This window comes from Cherax quadricarinatus, chromosome 63 (assembly GCF_038502225.1).
Source record: "Cherax quadricarinatus isolate ZL_2023a chromosome 63, ASM3850222v1, whole genome shotgun sequence".
NCBI lineage: Eukaryota > Metazoa > Arthropoda > Malacostraca > Decapoda > Parastacidae > Cherax > Cherax quadricarinatus.
The window spans coordinates 14,850,444-14,877,516 of NC_091354.1; the positions used below are offsets into that span (position 1 = coordinate 14,850,444).

Here is a 27,073-nt window from a genome sequence, read left to right on the forward strand (position 1 = left end):
GATTCTGGGGACCCACAAACTGAAAAAAAAACAAGAATATTGTCCTAACTAAACCTAATGAAACACCACTGCATCCCACTGATACAGCTAACAAGATAAACGACTTCTTCTCAACCATAGGATCTAATCTCGCCAGTAAAATCCCACGTACCAACGCCCATGCCGGGGACTACCTAGATGGGAATTTCCCAAATTCCTTCTATCTTGTACCAACTGAGCCCACGGAAGTCACCGAGATTATAAAGTCACTTAAATATAACTCAGGAAATCTCTCTCATGACCCACCATTATTGTACAAGCGAGCGGCCCATGTCCTTTTGCATGCTATTTCATTACTTTTTAACAAGTCACTAGAAACTAGCACTTTCCCGACACTACTCAAGACAGCAAGGGTTACACCAATACATAAAGGTGGTGACCCTACAGATGTACACAACTATAGGCCAATATCAAACTTACCAATGCTATCCAAAATCTTTGAGAAACTCGTGCACAGGAGACTATATTCATTTATAATGGCACAAAACATACTCAACCCCTGCCAATTTGGATTCAGGAAAAATAAAAGCACTAACGATGCAATTATAAAAATGCGAGATCTGCTTTACACAGCATTGGAAAATAAGGAATATCCGCTAGGAATTTTTATTGACCTAAGAAAAGCTTTTGACACAGTAGACCATGGCATCCTACTCCACAAACTTGACCATAATGGTATAAGAGGCCATGTGCTTGCATATTTCAAATCCTACCTTACTAATAGGTATCAGTATGTCACCATTAAAGACACAGCATCATCAACACAGCCACTTGATACTGGAGTTCTGCAGGGAAGTGTCCTTGGTCCCCCACTCTTCCTCATTTACATCAATGATCTTCCAAACGTATCCCAACACCTGAAACCCATTCTCTTTGCTGACGACACGACTTATGTCATCTCTCACCCTAATCTTGCTCAAAATATCGACTTGGATGACAGCCAATAAACTTACACTTAACACTGACAAAGCCTACTATATTATGTTTGGTAGCAGAGCAGGTGTTGTGCAACTTAACATTAAGATCGACAACACTCTAATTGCCAGACATAATGAGGGCAAATTCCTAGGCCTATACCTCGACAACAACCTGAATTTCAGCACCCATATCCAACACATAACAAAAAAAGTATCCAAAATGGTTGGGATCCTCTCCAAGATATGATACTACGTGCCACAAAATGTCCTTCTCACACTATACCATCACTCATTTATCCATACTGACCTATGCTATCTGTGCTTGGGGATCAACTGCATCAACACACCTAAAGCCAATAATAACCCAACAAAAAGCCGCAGTAACAATAATCACTAAATCCCATCCCTGGCAACACCCCCCCCCCCACTCTTCATAGCTCTAAACTTACTCCCTGTTCAGAACATTCACACTTACCACTGTGCCATCTACATCTACAGGACCTTAACCCTTTCAGGGTCCAGAGGCCAAATTTCAAAGTATGCACCAGGGTCCAAGAATTTAAAAAAAAAAAAAAATTTATTTTTTCTTATGAAATGGTAGAAAAAATTTTTCTGAAGGTAATAAAACAAAAAAGTACGAAATTTGATGGAAAACTGACAAAATTATGCTCTTGCAAATTTTGATGTGTCAGCGATATTTACGAATCGGCAATTTTGCCGAATTTGACTCCCATTTTAGGCCAATTACATTACACATACACAAATAACCTGCACATAAAAGAGAGAAGCTTACGACGACGTTTCGGTCCGACTTGGACCATTGACAAAGTCACACTAACAGAGGTGGAGCAGGACGGCTATATATAGGCAGGAAGAGGTGGAGGTAGTAGTAGTAGTAGTACAAGAATTGTATATAATACTGACAGGATGAAATGACACCTCCCACCTCTGTTAGTGTGACTTTGTCAATGGTCCAAGTCGGACCGAAACATCGTCGTAAGCTTCTCTCTTTTATGTGCGGGTTATTTGTGTATCGTTCCAGTCACGGTATTGTGCCTTTTTGTTATATATTTGCCAATTACATTATTCCAGTCGACCAAACTCTTAGCTATTTCACTAGTATTACTTCTATTCTATCGACTGAGCACAAGAAATCGCCAAGTCACCTGTTTCAACTACAAAATGAAGTGATCGGAAATTGGTAATTCGGACAATTTAACACAAAGCTCAAAATATTCCAATTTCAAAATAGGGTGCAGAATAAACAATGTAGGTATTCCTGGCACTAAACTAATATTTCCTCTGTTCATTAGTTATGTTTTGAGGCTTTACAAATGAATTCCATTTTGATTTTTTAATCACATAATGAATTTTTATTCAAACCAAAAAATAGAAGATTTACTGTTATGCAATACTGTAATAATTGTATAAATATCATCACCACATTTGTGAATGTATATTAGACCCACCAGCTGGTGTGTATTAGACGTGTAAGGTTGTTTGTTTACTCTTGAACATCGGCAAAAATTTAACATTTCCGCTACTTTGAGCTCAGTTTCACGCCATTTCCAGTGCTAAAACCAATCAAAATCATCACTATTTCTGTAATATGTCTTCCATTCTATCAAATGAGACCAAGAAATTGCAAATACAACTATAAAAAATATACGAAAAAACACTGCAAAGTTGCTGTTTTAACCCTTAAACGGTCCAAACAGATCGACGTTCAAATTCGTAGTGCTACAAAAGTAGATCTACTTTTTTACATATTTTCAAATATAACAAAAAAAATGTAGATAAAAGTTTTTTTTACACGTTTTCAAATGTAAAACATACTTTCAGATGTTGAAAAAACGTATACAGTGGACCCCCGCATACCGTACGCATCACATACCGTACAATCCGAATACCGCTCGCTTTGATCGCAAAAATTTTGCCTCGCATACCGTCCAAAAACACCGCTCTCCGTCTGAGACGCGTCCAATGTGCGCCCTCAGCCAGCCTCACATGTTCCGCCGGTGGCATTGTTTACCAGCCAGCCTCCGCTGTAACATCCAAGCATACAATCGGAATATTTCGTATTATTACAGTGTTTTCGGTGCTTTATCTGGAAAATAAGTGACCATGGGCCCCAAGAAAGCTTCTAGTGCCAACCCTACAGCAATAAGGGTGAGAATTCCAATAGAGATGAAGAAAGAGATCATTGATAAGCATGAAAGTGGAGTGCGTGTCGCCGACCTGGTCAGGTTGTACAAGAAACCCAAATCAACCATCTCTACTATTGTGGGCAACAGAAAGGCAATCAAGGAAGCTGTTCTTGCCAAAGGTTTAACTGTGTTTTCGAAACAGAGATCGCAAGTGATGGAAGATGTTGAGAGTCTCTTATTGGTGTGGATAAATGAAAAACAGCTAGCAGGAGATAGCGTCTCTCAAGCGATCACAAGCGAAAAGGCTAGGAAGTTGCATGACGATTTAATTAAAAAAATGCCTGCAACTAGTGATGATGTGAGTGAATTTAAGGCCAGCAAAGGTTGGTTTGAGAGATTTAAGAAGCGTAGTGGCATACATAGTGTGATAAGGCATGGTGAGGCTGCCAGTTCGGACCACAAAGCAGCTGAAAAATATGTGCAGGAATTCAAGGAGTACATAGAAAGTGAAGGACTGAAACCTGAACAAGTGTTTAATTGTGATGAAACAGGCCTGTTTTGGAAGAAAATGCCAAGCAGGACCTACATTACTCAGGAGGAAAAGGCACTCCCAGGACATAAGCCTATGAAAGACAGGCTTACTTTGTTGATGTATTCCAATGCTACTGGTGATTACAAAGTGAAGCCTTTATTAGTGTATCACTCTGAAACTCCCAGATCGTTCAGGCAAAAGAATGTCCTCAAGGAGAATTTGTGTGTGCTGTGGAGGGCAAACAGTAAGGCATGGGTCACTAGGGACTTTTTCTATGACTGGTTACACCATGCATTTGCCCCCAATGTGAAAGATTACCTAACTGAAAAGAAATTAGAACTTAAGTGCCTCCTGGTATTAGACAATGCCCCTGGTCATCCTACAGACGTGGCAGAGCGACTTTATGGGGACATGAAATTCATTAAGGTGAAGTTTTTGCCTCATAATACCACTCCTCTCCTGCAGCCCATGGACCAGCAGGTTATTGCAAACTTCAAAAAACTGTACACAAAAGCTCTGTTTGAAAGGTGCTTTGTAGTGACCTCAGAAACTCAACTGACTCTAAGAGAGTTTTGGAGAGAGCACTTTAATATCCTCAATTGTGTAAACCTTATAGGTAAGGCTTGGGAGGGAGTGACTAAGAGGACCTTGAACTCTGCTTGGAAGAAACTGTGGCCAGAATGTGTAGACCAAAGGGATTTTGAAGGGTTTGAGGCTAACCCTGAGAATCCTATGCCAGTTGAGGAATCCATTGTGGCATTGGGAAAGTCCTTGGGGTTGGAGGTTAGTGGGGATGATGTGGAAGAGTTGGTGGAGGAGGACAATGAAGAACTAACCACTGATGAGCTGATAGATCAACTTCAACAGCAAGAGGCCAGACCTGAGGAAACTGGTTCAGAGGAGGGGAGAGAGAAATTGAAGAAGTTGCCTACTACAAAGATTAAGGAAATCTGTGCAAAGTGGCTTGAAGTGCAAACCTTCATGGATGAAAATCACCCTCACACAGCTATTGCAAGCCGTGTTGGCAACCTGTACACTGACAATGTTGTGAAACAATTTAAGGAAGTCATAAAGGAACGAGAGGTACAGGCCACTATGGACAGATATGTTGTGCGAAAGAAGTCCAGTGACTCTGAAGCTGGTCCTAGTGGCATTAAAAGAAGAAGGGAAGTAACCCCAGAAAAGGACTTGACACCTCAAGTCTTAATGGAAGGGGATTCCCCTTCTAAACACTAACACTCTCTCTCCCCTCCTCCCATCCCATCTATCATCACCAGATCTTCAATAAAAGTAAATGTCATGTAATTGTGCATGCCTTTTTCAGTTTGTGTGTATTAAAATTAACATTTCATGTGGTAAAAAAATTATTTTTTCATACTTTTGGGTGTCTTGCACGGATTAATTTGATTTCCATTATTTCTTATGGGGAAAATTCATTTGCATACCGAACATTTCGCATAACAACCAGCCCTCTTGCACGGATTAAGGTCGCTATGCGGGGGTCCACTGTATATACGTTTGGACCATTTAAGGGTTAATCGAAAATCCTGGTCTTGGTTTTTTTCTCTCATTATACACTATGTGCTGCAGGATTTGTTTTATGTGGTGCACACATACCACATAGATGTATTCTCTCATATCTAGGCCCAAATTTACCACTCACAGCTTATCAGAGTGAGCTGAGCTCATGGCGTAGATCTACGGTTTGGACTCTGAACGTAAAGCCATAGATCTACGGCACGGACCCTGAAAGGGTTAAATTCCAACATTAACCTTCACCTAAAACGCTTTCTTGATAGTTGTGACGACCCACAGGCATAACACCAGACACAAACATCTCTATGGCATTCCTCATGTCAGACTAAACCTTTACAAAAATTCAATGAATGTCAAAGGCCCTAAAATCTGGAACACTCTACCTGAAAACTATAGAGCTGCAGACACATTCATCACCTTCAAAACTACTGTTAGAAAACATTTTATCTCCCTGATACACCCCGTCAACTAACTACATGAAAACCACCTGGTGGTTCACACTTACACTCACTCACTCACCCATTTGACTATAAACACAGAAATACGAATCTTAATCTTAAAATAATGAATCCTAACTAGTCATAAGCTTGCCTGTGATACTCCAATATAGAAACTATGTATTGTGCCAAAACAAAAGCATTCACATTGCTAAACTCACAAACTATGATTTAGTCACTTAGCCATAATACCAACTTACTCCATAATTTGTAATAATTTAGAGTTAAGAATTAATCTAAGTCTGCCCGAAATGCCTACCCATGCTAGGTGTCCTAGTGGCCCCCTCTGTAATTAGTATTTTATAACATGTAAGCCACACAATAACCAAAATCTGTAAACCCCACATTGTAATCCTTAAACAATGCTAAAAGCCTATCAGTACTTAACTACAACATCAGGTCCTTAAGCAAACACTATGATGACCTCCTGGCACTCCTTGAATCACTAAAGACACCCTTCTCCTGCATTATTCTTACTGAGACCTGGCTTAAGCAGGACACAATAGATATCTACCCTCTACCAGGATACACGGCAATTCACAACTGCAGACCAAACCAAGATGGGGGTGGTATTGCAATCTATTACTCTAACCAATTATCTTGTATTAGCACCACTTGCTTTAGTGATGAATATGGGGAATACATTTTTGCTAATTTTACTGTAAAAAACCTTAAGACACCTATAACAATCGGTGCCATTTACCGGATACCTCACACAAACATCCCAAATTTCAGTGAGAAATTAAAGTCACTAATAACAAACAGACAAATGAATAAGCACCACCTTCTCTTAGCTGGAGATTTCAACATCAACCTTGGCTTACTAGATGATCAGCCTGTAACTGATTTCATCAACAATATGAACAACACACTTCTCATACCAACAATAACTAAACCAACCAGGCTCACTGAGACAAGTGCAACCATAATAGACCACATATGGACCAATATACTAGCCCCCCTTAAATCAGGGATAATCACAGATAGCACTATAGACCACTACCCTACCTTCCTCCTGACAAACATTAATAAACCACCACTTGAATACAACAAAGTCTCATTTAGACTCCATGACGAGGCCTCAATAAGGAAGTTCACAACTGACCTAGAGATTGTTGACTGGCCTACAGAATTCTTCAAGGCCAATGGTATTGATGACTGGACAGACATTTCTCTTAACAAATTACTTAGACTATACAACAAACATTGTCCTATAAAAACGAAACAGATCACAAACAAACGGCTTGGTTGCCCATGGCTAACCAGCACCATTCTGAAATCCATTGACAAGAAACACCAATATAAAAAGCAATATAGACAGGGCTTAATGCACAAAGATATTCTTAAACACTATTCATCAGTTCTCACCAAAGTAATAAAGAAAGCCAAACAACTATACTACTCCAGTAGATTCACGGACACTAGAGGAGATATAAAAAAGACCTGGAAAACACTCTCTCAGATTCTAGGGACCCACAAACTGAAAAAAACCAAGAATATTGTCCTAACTAAACCTAATGAAACACCACTACATCCCACTGACACAGCTAACAAGATAAACGACTTCTTCTCAACCATAGGATCTAATCTCGCCAATAAAATCCCACATACTAATGCCCATGCCGGGGACTACCTAGATGGGAATTTCCCAAATTCCTTCTATCTTGCACCAACTGAGCCCTCGGAAGTCACCGAGATTATAAAGTCACTTAAAAACAACTCGGGGAATCTGTCTAATGTCCCACCATTACTGTACAAGCGAGCGGCCCATATCCTTTCGCATGCTATTTCATTACTTTTTAACAAGTCACTAGAAACTAGCACCTTCCCGAAACTACTCAAGATGGCAAGGGTTACACCAATACATAAAGGTGGTGACCCTACAGACTTAAACAACTATAGGCCAATATCAAACTTACCATTGCTATCCAAAATCTTTGAGAAACTCGTTCACAGGAGACTATATTCATTTATAACAGCACAAAACATACTCAACCCCTGCCAATTTGGATTTAGGAAAAATAAAAGCACTAATGATGCAATCATAAAAATGCTAGATCTGCTTTACACAGCATTGGAAAATAAGGAATATCCACTAGGAATTTTTATTGACCTAAGAAAAGCTTTTGACACAGTAGACCATGGCATCCTACTCCACAAACTTGACCATTACGGTATAAGAGGCCATGCGCTTGCTTATTTCAAATCTTACCTTACTAATAGGTATCAGTATGTTACCATTAAAGACACAGCATCAACAACACGGCCACTTGATACTGGAGTTCAGCAGGGAAGTGTCCTTGGTCCCCTGCTCTTCCTCATATACATCAATGATCTTCCAAACGTATCCCAACACCTGAAACCCATTCTCTTTGCTGACGACACGACTTATGTCATCTCTCACTCTAATCTTGCCACCCTCAACACCATTGTTAACGAGGAGCTGATCAAAATATCGACTTGGATGACAGCCAATAAACTTACGCTTAACACTGACAAAACCTACTATATTATGTTTGGTAGCAGAGCAGGAGATGCACAAATTAACATTAAGATCGACAACACTCTAATTACCAGACATAATGAGGGCAAATTCCTAGGCCTATATTTTGACAACAACCTGAATTTCAGCACCCATATCCAACACATAACCAAAAAAGTATCCAAAACAGTGGGGATCCTCTCCAAGATACGATACTACGTGCCGCAAAATGCCCTTCTCACACTATACCACTCACTTATTTATCCATACCTCAGCTATGCTATTTGTGCTTGGGGATCAACTGCAGCAACACACCTAAAGCCAATTATAACCCAACAAAAAGCTGCAGTAAGAATAATCACTAAATCCCATCCCTGGCAACACACCTCCCCCACTCTTCATAGATCTAAACTTACTCCCTGTTCAATACATCCACACTTACTACTGTGCAATCTACATCTACAGGACCTTAAACTCCAATATCAACCTTGACCTAAAATGCTTTCTTGATAGTTGTGACAGAACCCACAGGCATAACACCAGACACAAACATCTCTACGACATTCCCCATGTCCAACTAAACCTTTACAAAAATTCAATGTATGTCAAAGGCCCTAAAATCTGGAATACCCTACCTGAGAACTCTAGAACTGCAGACACATTCATCACCTTCAAAACTACCATTAGAAAACATCTTATCTCCCTGATAAACCCCATCAACTAACTACACAAATACCACCTGGTGGTTCACACTTACACTCACTCACCCATTTGACCATAAACAGAAATATTAATCTCAATCTTAAAATAATGAATCCTATGATACTCCAATACTGAAACTATGTACTGTGCCAAAACAAAAGCATTCACATTGCTAAACTCACAAACTAGTATTTAGTCACTTAGCCATAATACCAACTTACCTCATAATTTGTAATATTTTAAAATAAAGAATTAAACTAGGTCTGCCCGAAATGCCTAGCCATGCTAGGCGTTCTAGTGGTACACTCTGTAATCATTATTTAACTACATGTAAACCACACAACAACCAAATTCTGTAAATTCAACATTGTAATCTTTATAGAGAATAAACTTTGAATTTGAATTTGATTGATTGATTGATTGATAAATATGATGATATTATCAACTCTACGGCATATTTATCTATCACAATTCATCTAATATGACATAATAAACAATATTAATAACACAGAAACATGATATACACTCTAGAATGAATAAAATATGTCATTACGTAGTAGTGGTAGTAGTGGTGGTGGTAGTAGTAGTAGTAGTAGTAGTAGTAGTAGTAGTAGTAGTAGTAGTAGTAGTAGTAGTAGTAGTAGTAGTAGTGGTGGTAGTAGTGGTGGTAGTAGTGGTGGTGGTGGTGGTAGTGGTAGTGGTGGTGGTAGTAGTGGTGGTGGTAGTAGTGGTGGTAGTAGTAGTGGTGGTAGTAGTAGTGGTGGTAGTAGTAGTGGTGGTAGTAGTAGTGGTGGTAGTAGTAGTGGTGGTGGTAGTAGTAGTGGTGGTGGTAGTAGTAGTGGTGGTGGTAGTAGTGGTAGTAGTAGTGGTAGTAGTAGTAGTGGTAGTAGTAGTGGTAGTAGTAGTAGTGGTAGTAGTAGTGGTAGTAGTAGTGGTAGTAGTAGTGGCTGTGGTAGTGGCGGTGGTAGTGGCGGTGGTAGTGGCGGTGGTAGTGGTAGTGGCAGTGGTAGTGGCGGTGCTAGTGGCAGTGGTAGTGGCGGTGCTAGTGGCGGTGGTGTCGGCGGTGGTGTCGGTGGTGGTGTCGGCAGTGGTGTCGGCGGTGGTGTCGGCGGTGGTGTCGGCGGTGGTGTCGGCGGTGGTGTCGGCAGTGGTGTCGGCGGTGGTGTCGGCGGTGGTGTCGGCGGTGGTGTCGGCGGTGGTGTTGGCGGTGGTGTTGGTGGTGGTGTTGGCGGTGGTGTTGGCGGTGGTGTTGGCGGTGGTGTTGGCGGTGGTGGTGGCGGTGGTGGTTACTGGACCTTCGTCTTCACCATCAGGATTGGTGCGTTGGTGGCTACCTACCCAAGGGCAGGAAGCCTCCCTCTGCACTCCTGTTGCTGTCTGAAGTCTCCACGCCTCAGACTGTGCATGTAGTCTACACGCCATACAGCCAGTGTTGCTTCTCCTCGGCGCTGTCTGAAGTCTCCACGCCTCAGCCTGTATGTGAAAACTGCACGCCATACAGCTAGTGTTGGCTCTCCTCACCGCTCACAGCCAGTGTTGCCTCTCTTCATCCAGTGGTGGTTACTGGACCTTCGTCTAGACCAGCAGGATTGGTGCGTTGGTGGCTGCCTACCCAAGGGCAGGAAGCCTCCCTCTGCACTCCTGTTGCTGTCTGAAGTCTCTACGCCTCAGCCTGTATGTGTGGTCTGCATTCCATACAGCCAGTGTTGCCTCTCCACGCCGTTCAGGGCATACAGCGCTCCATCAAGCTACAGCTCACCTCCTCAGTGTCCTGTTCCTTCAGCGACGGACTCCACAAGAAAACTTTAAAGTTATTGCCAGGCAAGTACGTGTGTCTACTTCACACGTACTTGCCTAGCCAATTATTCTCACAGATTTGGCCGCCACATCTAATTTACGATGCCTTCAATGCCTTCCACTTCCTTCCCCCTTGCCATTCCTCCTCTACAGCCAACACCTGCCTCTACTATGTCTACTCCTGCCTCTAAGGCCTACCCTGCCTCTACCTCTTCCAAACCCAATTCTTTCTCGCTTAACCTCAAATACTCTAAATCTGACCATGCCACTATCTGTCCTGGAAATTTATTGTACCAGATCACTGGTGCACCTCAGCTGAAAGTCTTTAAAACCAACTCAGGCTTCAAACTCCTTCTTGACAGACATTTTTACGAAACGTACACCTCAACCGAGACCAGACAAAAACTTCTCAACGCAGGCTTCACTATTATTTGGACTCCTGAGCACTGCGCCAAATGCACAGTGATCGCAAAACACGTAGACTATTCTCTCCTGACTGCCTATGACACAGACAAAGAAGACTTAATCAAAGACATTAGTACAATGTACAGTGGAACCTCAAATATCGAACTTTCTTCGGTCCAGAAGGCTGTTCGAGTGCCTTTACCGAATGAATTTATTCCCATCAGGAATAATGTAAATTAGATTAGTCCATTTCAGACCCTCAAAAATACACTTATAAAAGCACTTACAAAAATATACTTACATAATTGGTTGTGTTGGGAGCAGTTCGATTTTTGAGGTTCCACTGTACTAAGAACAAAGTCTCTGTTGACGATATTTACAGACCTGAAAACTCTACCAGCCTCAAAATCTGCTGTTCAAATCCTTCTGACGCCTCTACACTCTTTAATCAAGGAATCCTTGCCAAGACCATCTGCATTCCTCCAAACACTCTCTTCATTCCAAACTTTCACCCCATCACACAATGTCTGAAATGTTACAAATTCGGCCATGACAAAATCTCACGCACTTCCACACAAATCTGCTCCAGATGTTCAGCAACTGGCCGCTTCTGGAACACTTGCAACCTCCCCCTTAACCCGTAAACGGTCCAAACGTATATATACGTTCACTACCGTACTGCCCCAACTTTTTTGAGAAAAAAAAACATTGTTTTTTAAAAGGAAAAAAAGAGCATATGGTACCCAGGCATCCCCAATTATTTTAATATGGCGCACAGTGAGTGCTCACATCCATTCTCTCATGTCTAGGCGACTCAGGCTTATCGTGGCAATGTTAAATGTAGGACACATAAAACGTATATATACGTTTGGGGCACTAGCAGTAAAAACGTATATATACGTTTGGACTGTTTACGGGTTAATTATCCCTCCTTCCTGCTTCTCTTCTAAGCCCCCTACAACCTCTACCTCCTCCCTCTCTCCCACCCCCCCCACTTCCTACACCCACCAGCTCTCCTCCTCCCCTACCCCTCTTCACTACTTCTACCCCTCCCACCAACACCCCTACTGCTGCTGCTACGACCACCCCTCCCCCTACCTCCTTACCCACTTCCTCATCCCCAACCAAAGCTTCCACTTCCTAATCCCTTACCATAGCTTCCACTTCCTCATCCCCTATCAAAGCTTTCACTTCCTCTGCATCTATCTTCACCCACTCCTCCACCACAACCAAAACTTCATCCAGGTCCAACTCCACCTCCTCCAGACAAAATCCATTCAAACCTAAACCTGCCCCAACTTCTGACAGACAGACCAAAGAACATAAAAACAGATCCATCTCTTCCTCCCCCTCCAGGAAACGGGTCTGTAACACCTACAAACACACATCCACTGATGGCACCACTATCACGGGCTTTAATCCAAACTCCTCCCCCAACATTAACTTTACTATGACAAAACCATTAAATCATGTTTAAAGTGATTCAGTTCAACGTACGTTCTTACTATACAATTAGACACCTACTGGCCGAGCTCCTTGAAGCAGAGAGGTCAGATATTGTTTTGCTAAACAGTACCTGCCTCAAAGCCCCTCAACGTATCCGCCATTATGGTTATACTGCATTACAGTCCCCTATGATCCCCATGATGGGGTTGCCATCCTTGTCAAATCCAACATAAAACAAGAATTTCTCCCAATCCCTTTTATTCACCAACACTGTCTTGCAGTCAGAATACACACCCACCTTGGTCCCTTTATCTTTTTCACCACCTATGCTCGCCCAAACACTATTCTCAACATACACGAGTTTTCCTTAGTCTTCAACTACACCAACATACCTACTAGCTGACATGAATGCCAAACACACCGCCTTTCATCACACCAGTAACAACCAACTTGGTCACCAATTACTCAACTTCACAAACCATAAACACCTAATTCATCTCGGCCCAGACTTCAATACCTTCTACAACCACACGGGCCAAGGCAAACCAGACATCATTCTGGCAAACCGAGCCAGCTCTCTATTTCAACACTACATCTCACCTGGCCCTATTACAGGCTCTGATCACATCCCAGTCATCTTACACATCTCCTCCAATCCTATCCTCATTCCAACCACACCTTCCTTCTCCTACAAGAGCACTGACTGGGATGCTTTCAAACAACACATAGACAATATTAACCTCACCTATGACTACAACAACAAACCTATCTCTGACATCGATACTCAATTTGATCTCGTCCAGGACACCATTACACAAGCAGCCAACAACGCAATACCAAAGAAAACTCACACCACTCATTATTCCTTCAAACCGTCACTCAGAACAAGAAGACTAATTATCTGCTACCACAACCGCTTCCTCTACAACACATAGATTTAATCAAGTCCGATTAGATCTCACTTACCTTAGAAACAACATTTTACACAGCCTAGACCAAGACCACAACAATCACTTGTCACAACTCATACAACAAGCAGACAAACAGCGTATTAAAAACACTAAAGCCTTCTGGAACTTTATCAAAAAAAATCAGAGGCACAACTCCCACCAACAAATTCAAACACATCACCCACAACAACACACACATCTCAGACCCGCAGGCTGCTACCAACATCTTCAAACACATCTGGGAGAACATCTTCCACCCTCACCCACCTCACCCTAACGTTATTCAACACATTCAGAACATAGAACACTGGAACACTGCACACACACAAGAAACAACACCAGATAGCCACATACATCTAGACTCTCTTACCTCCTCCCAAGAACTCGACACTCCTTTCACCAACACAGACATTAAAACTCTCCTCAGACACCTTCCTCCCAAGGCTCCTGGTGCCTCTGGCCTAAACTATATTATCCTAAAACACCTTCCTGACTCTATCATTACTGCCTACACAGACCTCCTCAATGCCTCCCTTGCCTCTGGATACTTCCCTTCCCTCTTCAAAGCTGCTACTGCTATCCTCCTTCCTAAACCCAAAAAAGACCACTCTGATCCTAGAAACTATTGCCCTATCAGCCTCCTCGAAACTTTAGGAAAACTCTTTGAAAAACTCATCAACCATTGCCTTCACAGATACCTGGAACACAACTCTACTTTCTGATGACCAATTTGGCTTCAGAATACACAGATCCACACAGGATGCCATTAACATCATTCTCAACTACATCCACATAAACACAAAACAAAAAAACAGGACAGCCCTGGTTGCAAAAGACGTTGAATAAGTTTTTGACACTGTCTGGCACCAAGGGCTCAAGTACAAACTCTGCACTAACTTCAACCTGCCTCTCACCACTCGTAAACTCCTCTGCAACTTCCTAGACGGCCGTACCATGAGAATCAAATTCCAAGGCTGTTACTCTGACTACTTCACACTAAATGCTGGAGTACCCCAGGGATCTGTCCTCTCCCCTACCCTCTACATTTTATACACTAATGACATTCCAACACCTGTATACCAAAACTCCATTACACTAGCCTATGCAGACGACATTACACAACTTATCACTCATGCCAATATAGATACACTCACACACAAAACACAAAATGAGGTCAATAGGACAGCCATCTGGGAACAAAAATGGAGGATCAAAACCAATGCAGCTAAATCCAGCATTACATATTTTAACTACAGAAAACGTGATCCTCCATTACCTGTCGAGCTCAGAACAGCTGACACCCGCACTTACATCCCCAACACACAATCTGTCACTGTCATTGGCGTTAATCTTGACTACCTTCTACGCTTACACGGACACATTCACTCAAGGCATGCAATAGCTAGTAAGGCCCTTGCGGGCCTCTACAAGCTGAAACATGCCTCTCAACGCACCAAACTACACCTCTACAAATCCCTAATATGTCCTCTGATAACTTACTCTCCTCTAGCCCTCTCTCTTGCAGCAAAAACAAACTTACTTAAACTGCAGCATGTCCAGAACAAGGCGCTGCGCTGGGTGCTTAATGTCAGATGGGAGGACTTCGCCACAAGCGAGTCTCTCCATGCCCAATTAGACATCCCTGCGCTGAATCTGTACTGGAAGACGCTCAGTGACAGACAGGTACACAAACTTGAGACACAACATGACTACTGGACCTCTCTCCTTGACGAAGACATTTGCAGACCAAAAAACCAACACAACCTTTTGTACTCCTTGCATGATCCTGCTCCTAACCCTATTTACAAATAACCTTGGATTCATCGAGAGGTACCTTCTCTTACAGGTACCATTCTCTGACCCACGTTCGCCTTAGCTTTTGGGTTAAGACATGGCTCAGTTCTACACACCTCTAGTGCTAAACGTTGCATGTCCCTTCCTCCCTGCTCACCCCACCGGAGTCCCAACAGAAGAGCCTGAATTTCTCTTCTCAATATCTGTCCCACGATCGCCTTCACTGCTGGGTTAAGCCCTGGCTCTATTTCTACGACTATGAACACTCCTCGCCAGCACTATTCTTCGTCTGTCCCATCTTTCCCGCTCATCCCATCTGGGATCTTACCTGAACTTTCGTTCGTTCATTATAAGCTGTACATACAGTGGTGGTGGCGGTGGCGGTGGTGGCTCAGCGGCCACCACCACTATTCACACTGAAACAATGTACATAATTTATCAATGAAAAATATTTACATTTTAATTTATAAATAAGAAATATTTACACTTTATAAATAAGAAATATTTACACTTACCTTGGAGGAGATGCTGGCATTGGTGTAGGGTGGTGCTAGGAATAAGATGGACGAGTTAAGACTAGTTGCTAGTGCAGGTAACATTGATGTATTTGCCAAAACTGAGACGTGGTTTAATTCAAAAAGTCGGGACATGCCTGCAGAATGTCACATTCAGGGTTTTAAATTGTTCCAAGTAGATAGAAGTGTCGGGAAGGGGGGTGGGGTGGCATTGTATGTCCGAGATCGCTTGAACTGCTGCATAAAAATGGGTATTAAGTCAGAAGTAACACATACAGAGTCTGTTTGGATAGAATTTTCAGAGGGACATGAAAAATTAATTTTAGGTGTGATATACCGTCCCCCAAACTTAGACAGGGACCAAGGGAGACTACTATGGGAGGAAATTATTAGGGCCACAAGGCACGATAATGTAGTAATTCTAGGAGACTTTAACTTTAGTCATATTGATTGGAATTTCTTGACTGGGAATTTAGAATCATACGACTTCTTAGAAGTAGTTCAGGATTGTTTTTTGAAGCAGTTTGTGACAGAACCTACAAGGGGAAATAACCTGCTTGACTTGGTTCTGGCAAACAATGAATCCCTTGTTAATAATTTAGAAGTTTCAGAGGAACTGGGTGCTAGCGACCACAAATCAATTACATTTAGCATTGAAGGGAAGTACGATTGTAGGGATAACTCGGTAACAGTACCAGATTTTCGCTTAGCAGATTACGATGGGCTTAGAGAACACTTATCATCTGTTGACTGGGGTAACGAAGAGAGCTATCAATATGACAGTTTTCTGAACGCTATACATGCTGCTCAAAGAACGTTTATCCCGTATAAAGAAATTAGATCAAATAGAAATGACCCAAAATGGATGAATAATAGGCTGAAATATCTACTAGGGCATAAGAAAGGAATTTATAGGCATATCAAAAGAGGTGAGGGTCATCTTATGAATCAGTATATTGACATTAAGAGGGACATTAAAAAGGGGATAAGAAAAGCTAAAAGGGACTATGAAATTAAAGTTGCTAGGGATTCTGAAACTAACCCAAAAAGTTTTTTCCAGGTATATAGAACAAAAGTTAGAGATAAGATAGGTCCCCTTAAAAATAATTATGGGCATCTTACTGACAAAGAGAATGAAATGTGCTCGATTTTAAATAATTATTTTCTCTCAGTTTTTACACAGGAAGACACTAATAATATTCCGGTAATTAATTTTTATAGTGGGCCAGAAGAAGATAAATTATGTAACATCACAGTCACTAGTGAAATGGTTGTGAAGCAGATAGACTGACTGAAGCAAAATAAGTCACCGGGTCCTGATGAGGTTTTTTCAAGGGTTCTAAAGGAATGCAAAATGGAAGTCTGTGAACCATTAACTAATATTTTTAATTTATCTCTTCAAACAGGTGTAGTGTCTGATATGTGGAAGATGGCTAATGTAATTCCTATTTTTAAAACAGGGGACAAGTCATTACCGTCAAATTACCGCCCAATAAGCCTGACCTCAATTGTAGGCAAATTACTAGAGGCAATTATAGCTCAGATTATAAGAAGCCATCTCGATAAGCATAGCTTGATTAATGATACTCAGCATGGATTCACAAGAGGCCGGTCTTGTCTAACTAATTTATTAACTTTCTTCAGCAAGGAAATGAGTGAGCTACTCAAGTCCCAATATGACTCAGTTTTTAGCAAGCCGCTAACCAGACTGAGAGTCGAAGATCAAAATGAATTTTTTATGAGAGAGCCACAAAATTTGATTAACACAAGCCTATCCGATGTTATCCTGACGCCAAATGACTTCGAACAGGCGATAAATGACATGCCCATGCACTCTGCCCCAGGGCCAGACTCATGGAACTCTGTGTTCATCAAGAACTGCAAGAAGCCCCTATCACGAGCCTTTTCCATCCTATGGAGAGGGAGCATGGACACGGGGGTCGTCCCTCAGTTACTAAAAACAACAGACATAGCCCCACTCTACAAAGGGGGCAGTAAAGCAACAGCAAAGAACTACAGACCAATAGCACTAACATCCCATATCATAAAAATCTTTGAAAGGGTCCTAAGAAGCAAGATCACCACCCATCTAGAAACCCATCAGTTACACAACCCAGGGCAACATGGGTTTAGAACAGGTCGCTCCTGTCTGTCTCAACTATTGGATCACTACGACAAGGTCCTAAATGCACTAGAAGACAAAAAGAATGCAGATGCAATATATACAGACTTTGCAAAAGCCTTCGACAAGTGTGACCATGGCATAATAGCGCACAAAATGCGTGCTAAAGGAATAACAGGAAAAGTCGGTCGATGGATCTATAATTTCCTCACTAACAGAACACAGAGAGTAGTCGTCAACAGAGTAAAGTCCGAGGCAGCTACGGTGAAAAGCTCTGTTCCACAAGGCACAGTACTAGCTCCCATCTTGTTCCTCATCCTCATATCCGACATAGACAAGGATGTCAGCCACAGCACCGTGTCTTCCTTTGCAGATGACACCCGAATCTGCATGACAGTGTCTTCCATTGCAGACACTGCAAGGCTCCAGGCGGACATCAACCAAATCTTTCAGTGGGCTGCGGAAAACAATATGAAGTTCAACGATGAGAAATTTCAATTACTCAGATATGGTAAACATGAGGAAATTAAATCTTCATCAGAGTACAAAACAAATTCTGGCCACAAAATAGAGCGAAACACCAACGTCAAAGACCTGGGAGTGATTATGTCGGAGGATCTCACCTTCAAGGACCATAACATTGTATCAATCGCATCTGCTAGAAAAATGACAGGATGGATAATGCGAACCTTCAAAACTAGGGAGGCCAAGCCCATGATGACACTCTTCAGGTCACTTGTTCTATCTAGGCTGGAATATTGCTGCACTCTAACAGCACCTTTCAAGGCAGGTGAAATTGCCGACCTAGAAAATGTACAGAGAACTTTCACGGCGCGCATAATGGAGATAAAACACCTCAATTACTGGGAGCGCTTGAGGTTTCTAAACCTGTATTCCCTGGAACGCAGGAGGGAGAGATACATGATTATATACACCTGGAAAATCCTAGAGGGACTAGTACCGAACTTGCACACGAAAATCACTCACTACGAAAGCAAAAGACTTGGCAGACGATGCACCATCCCCCCAATGAAAAGCAGGGGTGTCACTAGCACGTTAAGAGACCATACAATAAGTGTCAGGGGCCCGAGACTGTTCAACTGCCTCCCAGCACACATAAGGGGGATTACCAACAGACCCCTGGCAGTCTTCAAGCTGGCACTGGACAAGCACCTAAAGTCAGTTCCTGATCAGCCGGGCTGTGGCTCGTATGTTGGTTTGCATGCAGCCAGCAGCAACAGCCTGGTTGATCAGGGGCTGATCCACCAGGAGGCCTGGTCACAGACCGGGCCGCGGGGGCGTTGACCCCCGAAACTCTCTCCAGGTAAACTCCAGTAAAGCTTTTGAGGCTGTTGACCACGATAAAGAATTTGATATTATTTACTTAGATTTTAGTAAGGCATTTGATAAAGTTCTGCACCAAAGACTGTTGAAGAAAATAGCACCTCATGGCATTGGGGGAAGGGTGCTCTCGTGGATCGAATCATGGCTCACAGACAGGAAGCAGAGTGTGTCCATAAATGGGGTTAAATCCGAGTGGGGATCAGTAACAAGTGGCATTCCACAGGGATCAGACTTGGGCCCGTTGTTGTTTATAATATATATCAATGATCTTGATGAAGGAATTACGTGTACTAGTGATATGAGCAAATTCGCCGATGACACAAAGATAGGTAGGATAATTGATTCAAACGTAGATGTTAGGTAGTAGGTTGGTAGACAGCAACCACCCAGGGAAGTACTACCGTCCTGCCAGATGACTGTGAAACAGAAACCTGTAACTGTTTTGCATGATGGTAGGATTGCTGGTGTCTTTTTCTGTCTCATAAACACGCTAGATAACAGGGATACCTTGCTACTCCAACTTACACTTTGGTCACACTTCACACACATGCATATATATATACATACATCTAGGTTTTTCTCCTTTTTCTACATAGCTCTTGTTCTTCTTTATTTCTTCTATTGTCCATGGGGAAGTGGAAAAGAATCTTTCCTCCGTAAGCCATGCGTGTCGTATGAGGCGACTAAAATGCTGGGAGCAATGGGCTAGTAACCCCTTCTCCTGTAGACATTTACTAAAAAAGAGAAGAAGAAAAACTTTATAAAACTGGGATGCTTGAATGTGCGTGGATGTAGTGCAGATGACAAGAAACAGATGATTGCTGATGTTATGAATGAAAAGAAGTTGGATGTCCTGGCCCTAAGCGAAACAAAGCTGAAGGGGGTAGGGGAGTTTCGTTGGGGGGAAATAAATGGGATTAAATCTGGAGTATCTGAGAGAGTTAGAACAAAGGAAGGGGTAGCAGTAATGTTGAATGATCTGTTATGGAAGGAGAAAAGAGAATATGAATGTGTAAATGCAAGAATTATGTGGATTAAAGTAAAGGTTGGATGCGAGAAGTGGGTCATAATAAGCGTGTATGCACCTGGAGAAGAGAGGAATGCAGAGGAGAGAGAGAGAGATTTTGGGAGATGTTAAGTGAATGTATAGGAGCCTTTGAACCAAGTGAGAGAGTAATTGTGGTAGGGGACCTGAATGCTAAAGTAGGAGAAACTTTTAGAGAGGGTGTGGTAGGTAAGTTTGGGGTGCCAGGTGTAAATGATAATGGGAGCCCTTTGATTGAACTTTGTATAGAAAGGGGTTTAGTTATAGGTAATACATATTTTAAGAAAAAGAGAATAAATAAGTATACAAGATATGATGTAGGGCGAAATGACAGTAGTTTGTTGGATTATGTATTGGTAGATAAAAGACTGTTGAGTAGACTTCAGGATGTACATGTTTATAGAGGGGCCACAGATATATCAGATCACTTTCTAGTTGTAGCTACACTGAGAGTAAAAGGTAGATGGGATACAAGGAGAATAGAAGCATCAGGGAAGAGAGAGGTGAAGGTTTATAAACTAAAAGAGGAGGCAGTTAGGGAAAGATATAAACAGCTATTGGAGGATAGATGGGCTAATGAGAGCATAGGCAATGGGGTCGAAGAGGTATGGGGTAGGTTTAAAAATGTAGTGTTAGAGTGTTCAGCAGAAGTTTGTGGTTACAGGAAAGTGGGTGCGGGAGGGAAGAGGAGCGATTGGTGGAATGATGATGTAAAGAGAGTAGTAAGGGAGAAAAAGTTAGCATATGAGAAGTTTTTACAAAGTAGAAGTGATGCAAGGAGGGAAGAGTATATGGAGAAAATGAGATAGGTTAAGAGAGTGGTGAAGCAATGTAAAAAGAGAGCAAATGAGAGAGTGGGTGAGATGTTATCAACAAATTTTGTTGAAAATAAGAAAAAGTTTTGGAGTGAGATTAACAAGTTAAGGAAGCCTAGAGAACAAATGGATTTGTCAGTTAAAAATAGGAGAGGAGAGTTATTAAATGGAGAGTTAGAGGTATTGGGAAGATGGAGGGAATATTTTGAGGAATTGTTAAATGTTGATGAAGATAGGGAAGCTGTGATTTCGTGTATAGGGCAAGGAGGAATAACATCTTGTAGGAGTGAGGAAGAGCCAGTTGTGAGTGTGGGGGAAGTTCGTGAGGCAGTAGGTAAAATGAAAGGGGGTAAGGCAGCCGGGATTGATGGGATAAAGATAGAAATGTTAAAAGCAGGTGGGGATATAGTTTTGGAGTGGTTGGTGCAATTATTTAATAAATGTATGGAAGAGGGTAAGGTACCTAGGGATTGGCAGAGAGCATGCATAGTTCCTTTGTATAAAGGCAAAGGGGACAAAAGAGAGTGCAAAAATTATAGGGGGATAAGTCTGTTGAGTATACCTGGTAAAGTGTATGGTAGAGTTATTATTGAAAGAATTAAAAGTAAGACTGAGAATAGGATAGCAGATGAACAAGGAGGCTTTAGGAAAGGTAGGGGGTGTGTGAACCAGGTGTTTACAGTGAAACATATAAGTGAACAGTATTTAGATAAGGCTAAAGAGGTCTTTGTGGCATTTATGGATTTGGAAAAGGCGTATGACAGGGTGGATAGGGGGGGCAATGTGGCAGATGTTGCAGGTGTATGGTGTAGGAGGTAGGTTACTGAAAGCAGTGAAGAGTTTTTACGAGGATAGTGAGGCTCAAGTTAGAGTACATAGGAAAGAGGGAAATTATTTCCCAGTAAAAGTAGGCCTTAGACAAGGATGTGTGATGTCACCGTGGTTGTTTAATATATTTATAGATGGGGTTGTAAGAGAAGTAAATGCGAGGGTCTTGACAAGAGGCGTGGAGTTAAAAGATAAAGAATCACACATAAAGTGGGAGTTGTCACAGTTGCTCTTTGCTGATGACACTGTGCTCTTGGGAGATTCTGAAGAGAAGTTGCAGAGATTGGTGGATGAATTTGGTAGGGTGTTTACCTGGAGTTTACCTGGAGAGAGTTCCGGGGGTCAACGCCCCCGCGGCCCGGTCTGTGACCAGGCCTCCTGAAGAAAATTAAAAGTGAATACAGGAAAGAGTAAGGTTATGAGGATAACAAAAATATTAGGTGATGAAAGATTGGATATCAGATTGGAGGGAGAGAGTATGGAGGAGGTGAATGTATTCAGATATTTGGGAGTGGACGTGTCAGCGGATGGGTCTATGAAGGATGAGGTGAATCATAGAATTGATGAGGGGAAAAGGGTGAGTGGTGCGCTTAGGAGTCTGTGGAGACAAAGAACTTTGTCCTTGGAGGCAAAGAGGGGAATGTATGAGAGTATAGTTTTACCAACACTCTTATATGGGTGTGAAGCATGGGTGATGAATGTTGCAGCGAGGAGAAGGCAGGAGGCAGTGGAGATGTCATGTCTGAGGGCAATGTGTGGTGTGAATATAATGCAGAGAATTCGTAGTTTGGAAGTTAGGAGGAGGTGCGGGATTACCAAAACTGTTGTCCAGAGGGCTGAGGAAGGGTTGTTGAGGTGGTTCGGACATGTAGAGAGAATGGAGCGAAACAGAATGACTTCAAGAGTGTATCAGTCTGTAGTGGAAGGAAGGCGGGGTAGGGGTCGGCCTAGGAAAGGTTGGAGGGAGGGGGTAAAGGAGGCTTTGTGTGCGAGGGGCTTGGACTTCCAGCAGGCGTGCGTGAGCGTATTTGATAGGAGTGAATGGAGACGAATGGTTTTTAATACTTGACGTGCTGTTGGAGTGTGAGCAAAGTAACATTTATGAAGGGGTTCAGGGAAACCGGCAGGCCGGACTTGAGTCCTGGAGATGGGAAGTACAATGCCTGCACTCTGAAGGAGGGGTGTTAATGTTGCAGTTTAAAAACTGTAGTGTAAAGCACCCTTCTGGCAAGACAGTGATGGAGTGAATGATGGTGAAAGTTTTTCTTTTTCGGGCCACCCTGCCTTGGTGGGAATCGGCCAGTGTGATAATAAAATTAAAAAAATACGTTAGGGAACTTCAGGAGGATTTAGACAAACTCTACTCTTGGTCAGAAAAGTGGCAGATGCAGTTCAATGTAGATAAATGCAAGGTTCTGAAGCTCGGGAGTGTCCATAACCCTAGCACTTATAAGTTAAATAATGTAGAACTTAGCCATACAGATTGCGAAAAGGACTTGAGGGTTATGGTAAGCAGCAACCTTAAACCAAGACAGCAATGCCTAAACGTACATAATAAGGCAAATAGATTACTGGGATTTATATCAAGAAGTGTAAGCAACAGAAGTCCAGAGGTCATACTGCAGCTTTATACATCATTAGTAAGGCCTCACCTAGATTATGCAGCTCAATTCTGGTCTCCATATTCCAGAATGGACATAAATTCGTTAGAAAACATTCAGCGTAGGATGACTAAATTAATACATAGCATTAGAAATCTTCCTCATGAAGAAAGATTGAAGACTCTTAAGTTACATTCACTTGTTAGACGAAGAATGAGGGGAGACCTGATCAAAGTGTATAAGTGGAAGATAGGTATTAATAAAGGGGATATTAACAAGGTCTTGAGGATATCTCTCCAAGAGAGAACCCGCAGTAATGGATTTAAATTAGATAAGTTTAGATTTAGAAAGGACATAGGAAAGTATTGGTTTGGAAATAGGGTAGTTGATGAGTGGAACAGTCTACCTAGTTGGGTTATTGAGGCTAGGACTTTGGGTAGTTTCAAATTTAGGTTGGATAAGTACATGAGTGGGAGGGGTTGGATTTGAGTGGGACTTGCACATCAGAGCTTATTTCTTGGGTAGCATTGAAAATTGGGTTGGTCAAATGTTTGTTAGTGGGATGAATTGTAAAGGACCTGCCTAGTATAGGCCAACAGGCCTGCTGCAGTGTTCCTCCTTTCTTATGTTCTTATGTTAAGATACACAGGGCAGCATATATTGTCAGTGGCCCTATATACATCCAACAACATTGGAGGAGTCAGTTTCATGTCGTCCTTTTTCCATTGGTTAATTTCTACACTGTTAATGCTGCACTTTATCACTGGCTGGCGCTATAGGCCTTATCAACTCCTGCTGCTTTAGTATCATACATATCGTAGAATCATTGAATCACTCAAGAAGGCACATTCTCCCCTCTCTCTTCCTCCTTCACTTTCGTACTTTGCTAGAAGTTCTTGCTTGAATTCTATCATGTTTCTCACTTTCTTTACCAAAGGGTTGTCACTAGGAACTTTTTTTGGGCCCATGGTGGCTTATTTCACAGTTGCACTCAATCAATAACCACAAAAAACAATGGATTATAGCGAAATGTTTGGATGAATGCGTGGAATCTTCCTCACTTACCCAGAGACACAGCCAGACCGACTCACGAATGCGGCGGAGCGGTGGGTGGACACGTCCAATATGGCCGATCTCCAAAATAACAGCCGATAACCGGGATAGAATTTTGGCCAAAAAAGCAAGCGAAAACCGAAATGACCTATATCCGGAACAGCCGATAACCAAGGGTCCACTGTATAATGATCCTCCTTCAAATTTTTTATACAGTGGAACCTCAAATATCGAACATTCTTCGGTCCAGAAGGCTGTTCGAGTGCCTTTACCGAATGAATTTATTCCCATCAGGAATAATGTAAATTAGATTAGTCCATTTCAGACCCTCAAAAATACGCTTATAAAAGCACTCACAAAAATACACTTACATAACTGGTTGTGTTGGGAGCAGTTCGATTTTTGAGGTTCCACTGTACTCAATTTAACCCTTTGAGTGTTTTAGTCGTTTATATACGAGCCACAGTTTTTGACGTATATATCCTCATAAATTCTAGCGGCTTCAAATCAAGCAGGAGAAAGCTGGTAGGCCCACATGTGAGAGAATGGGTCTGTTTGGCTAGTGTGCACCATATAAAAAAAATCCTGCAGCACGCAGTGCATGAGAAAAAAAAACTCAGACTGTTTTTTTTAATTAAAATACCGACTTTGTGGTCTATTTTTGTATAGTACACCTACCATCCGACTTATGACCTGCTCAACTTACGACCACTCGACTTACGACCGTGTTTTTTATGCCAAATTTCTGGGAAATAAACAACTATTTGTGTTGTACACAGTGTTTATCCTAAACCTTGCAGTATAAAATACAGTACTAACAGCATAAAAAGTAAAGTAAAACATGAAATACCAAAATAAAACAATAAAATAAAGTCATTACAAAAATGTTTTGTTGATATTCAGTATTAAAGTTCGACTTACGACCATTTCGACTTACGACCGATTTCTCGGAACCGAACTTGGTCGTAAGTCGGATGGTAGGTGTATTTATGGTTGTTTTCTCGTTTTCTTGGTCTCATTTGACAGAATGAAAAACATATTATAGAAATAGAGGTGATTTTGAGTAATTTTACTATGAAAAGAGCCTTGAAATGGAGGTCAAAGCAGGGAAAATGTCTGATTTTTGCCGATTTTTAAAAGTAAACAAATGTCCAAGTAGCCATTCTAATATGCAGTCATGAATGGTTTGACATTATTTACACAATTATTACAATATTGCAGTAGTCTGCATAACAGTAAATCTTCTATTTTTTGTTTTAATAAAAATTCAAAATAGAAAGCAAGAGTAATATCAGAGGGGCCTGGAGACATGAGTGATGAACAAAGAAAATGTTATTTTAGAGCCAGGAATGTCTGCATTGTTCATTCTATACCCTATTTTGAAATTGTCATATTTTTTAATTTTCATGAAATTGGCAAAATTGCAAATTTCTGACCACGTTATTGGGTAGTTGAAATCGGTAAATGGGCAGTTTCTTGTACTCAATCAATAGAAAAAATGGAGTTCTAAAGAAACAGCTATGAGTTTGGTCGACTGGAACAATGGAATGAGCCGAAAATAGGGCTCAAAGTGGGTGAAATCGCCGATTCATAAATATCGCCGAAGTCGCTAACTTCGCGAGAGCATAAGTCCATCAGTTTTCCATCAAATTTCGTTCTATTGGTGTCATTACAATCGGGAAAAGATTCTCTATTATTTCATAAGATAAAATAGTTTTTTCTTTTTGGAAATTTTGGGATGCCAGGAGACACAGTCAAGGGGTTAAAATAAAAAGCTACATTAACTAATTTATTAATAGCACATAATATAATACTTACCAATCAATTTATAGTAAATTGGTACATACACATTTGCCACTCTGCCAGCAATCAGAAGTAAAAAGCAAATGATAACTGCCAACTGCAGCAACATGCTCTTCTTGGGCCACATGAAGGGAAACAAAACTCGCAGCTTTTTCCAGGTGTTGCGCCATGTTGACCCTTGACTGTTTACTTGATTCTGTGGCTGATCCTGAGGGACAGTAAACATAAATTGTTACACTCACAATGAAAATAATTTTGTGTTTGAGAAACTTATCTTTTTTAATTTGAAAAGATATATCAGCATAATTCATAAATCTTTAACACACTGGCGTTTTCCAACAAGGAATAGCAACTCAAAGAGTGCATTTATCATTACTAGCTCACAAGTTGTCTATGATGAAGAGAAGACATCACACTCCAATAATAACCCACCAAACTACAACATACACAATTGACTTTCAAGGTGCAGGTACTGTACTGTACTTCATCTGTACTGTACTTCATCTGTACTGTACTTCATCTGTACTGTACTTCATCTGTCCTGTACTTCATCTGTACTGTACTTCATCTGTACTGTACTTCATCTGTACTGTACTTCATCTGTCCTGTACTTCATCTGTACTGTACTTCATCTGTACTGTACTTCATCTGTCCTGTACTTCATCTGTACTGTACTTCATCTGTACTATACTTCATCTGTACT

The 27,073-nt window shown here is 41.5% G+C and overlaps 1 protein-coding gene across 4 annotated transcripts in view; it reads right to left on the reverse strand.

Moving 5' to 3' along the window:
* The window catches only part of Hmt-1 (ABC transporter ATP-binding protein/permease Hmt-1), a 284,462-nt gene that overhangs the window by 129,990 nt on the left and 127,399 nt on the right, over positions 1–27,073 (reverse strand). For all 4 annotated transcript variants that reach the window (XR_011393767.1, XM_070098648.1, XM_070098647.1 and 1 more), the window contains one exon: positions 26,386–26,578. Coding sequence is in view for 3 of the 4 variants with exons in the window: in XM_070098648.1 (XP_069954749.1) it covers positions 26,386–26,578 (193 nt within the window). In the remaining variant the exon portion in view is untranslated. The remainder of the gene's footprint in view (positions 1–26,385; positions 26,579–27,073) is intronic.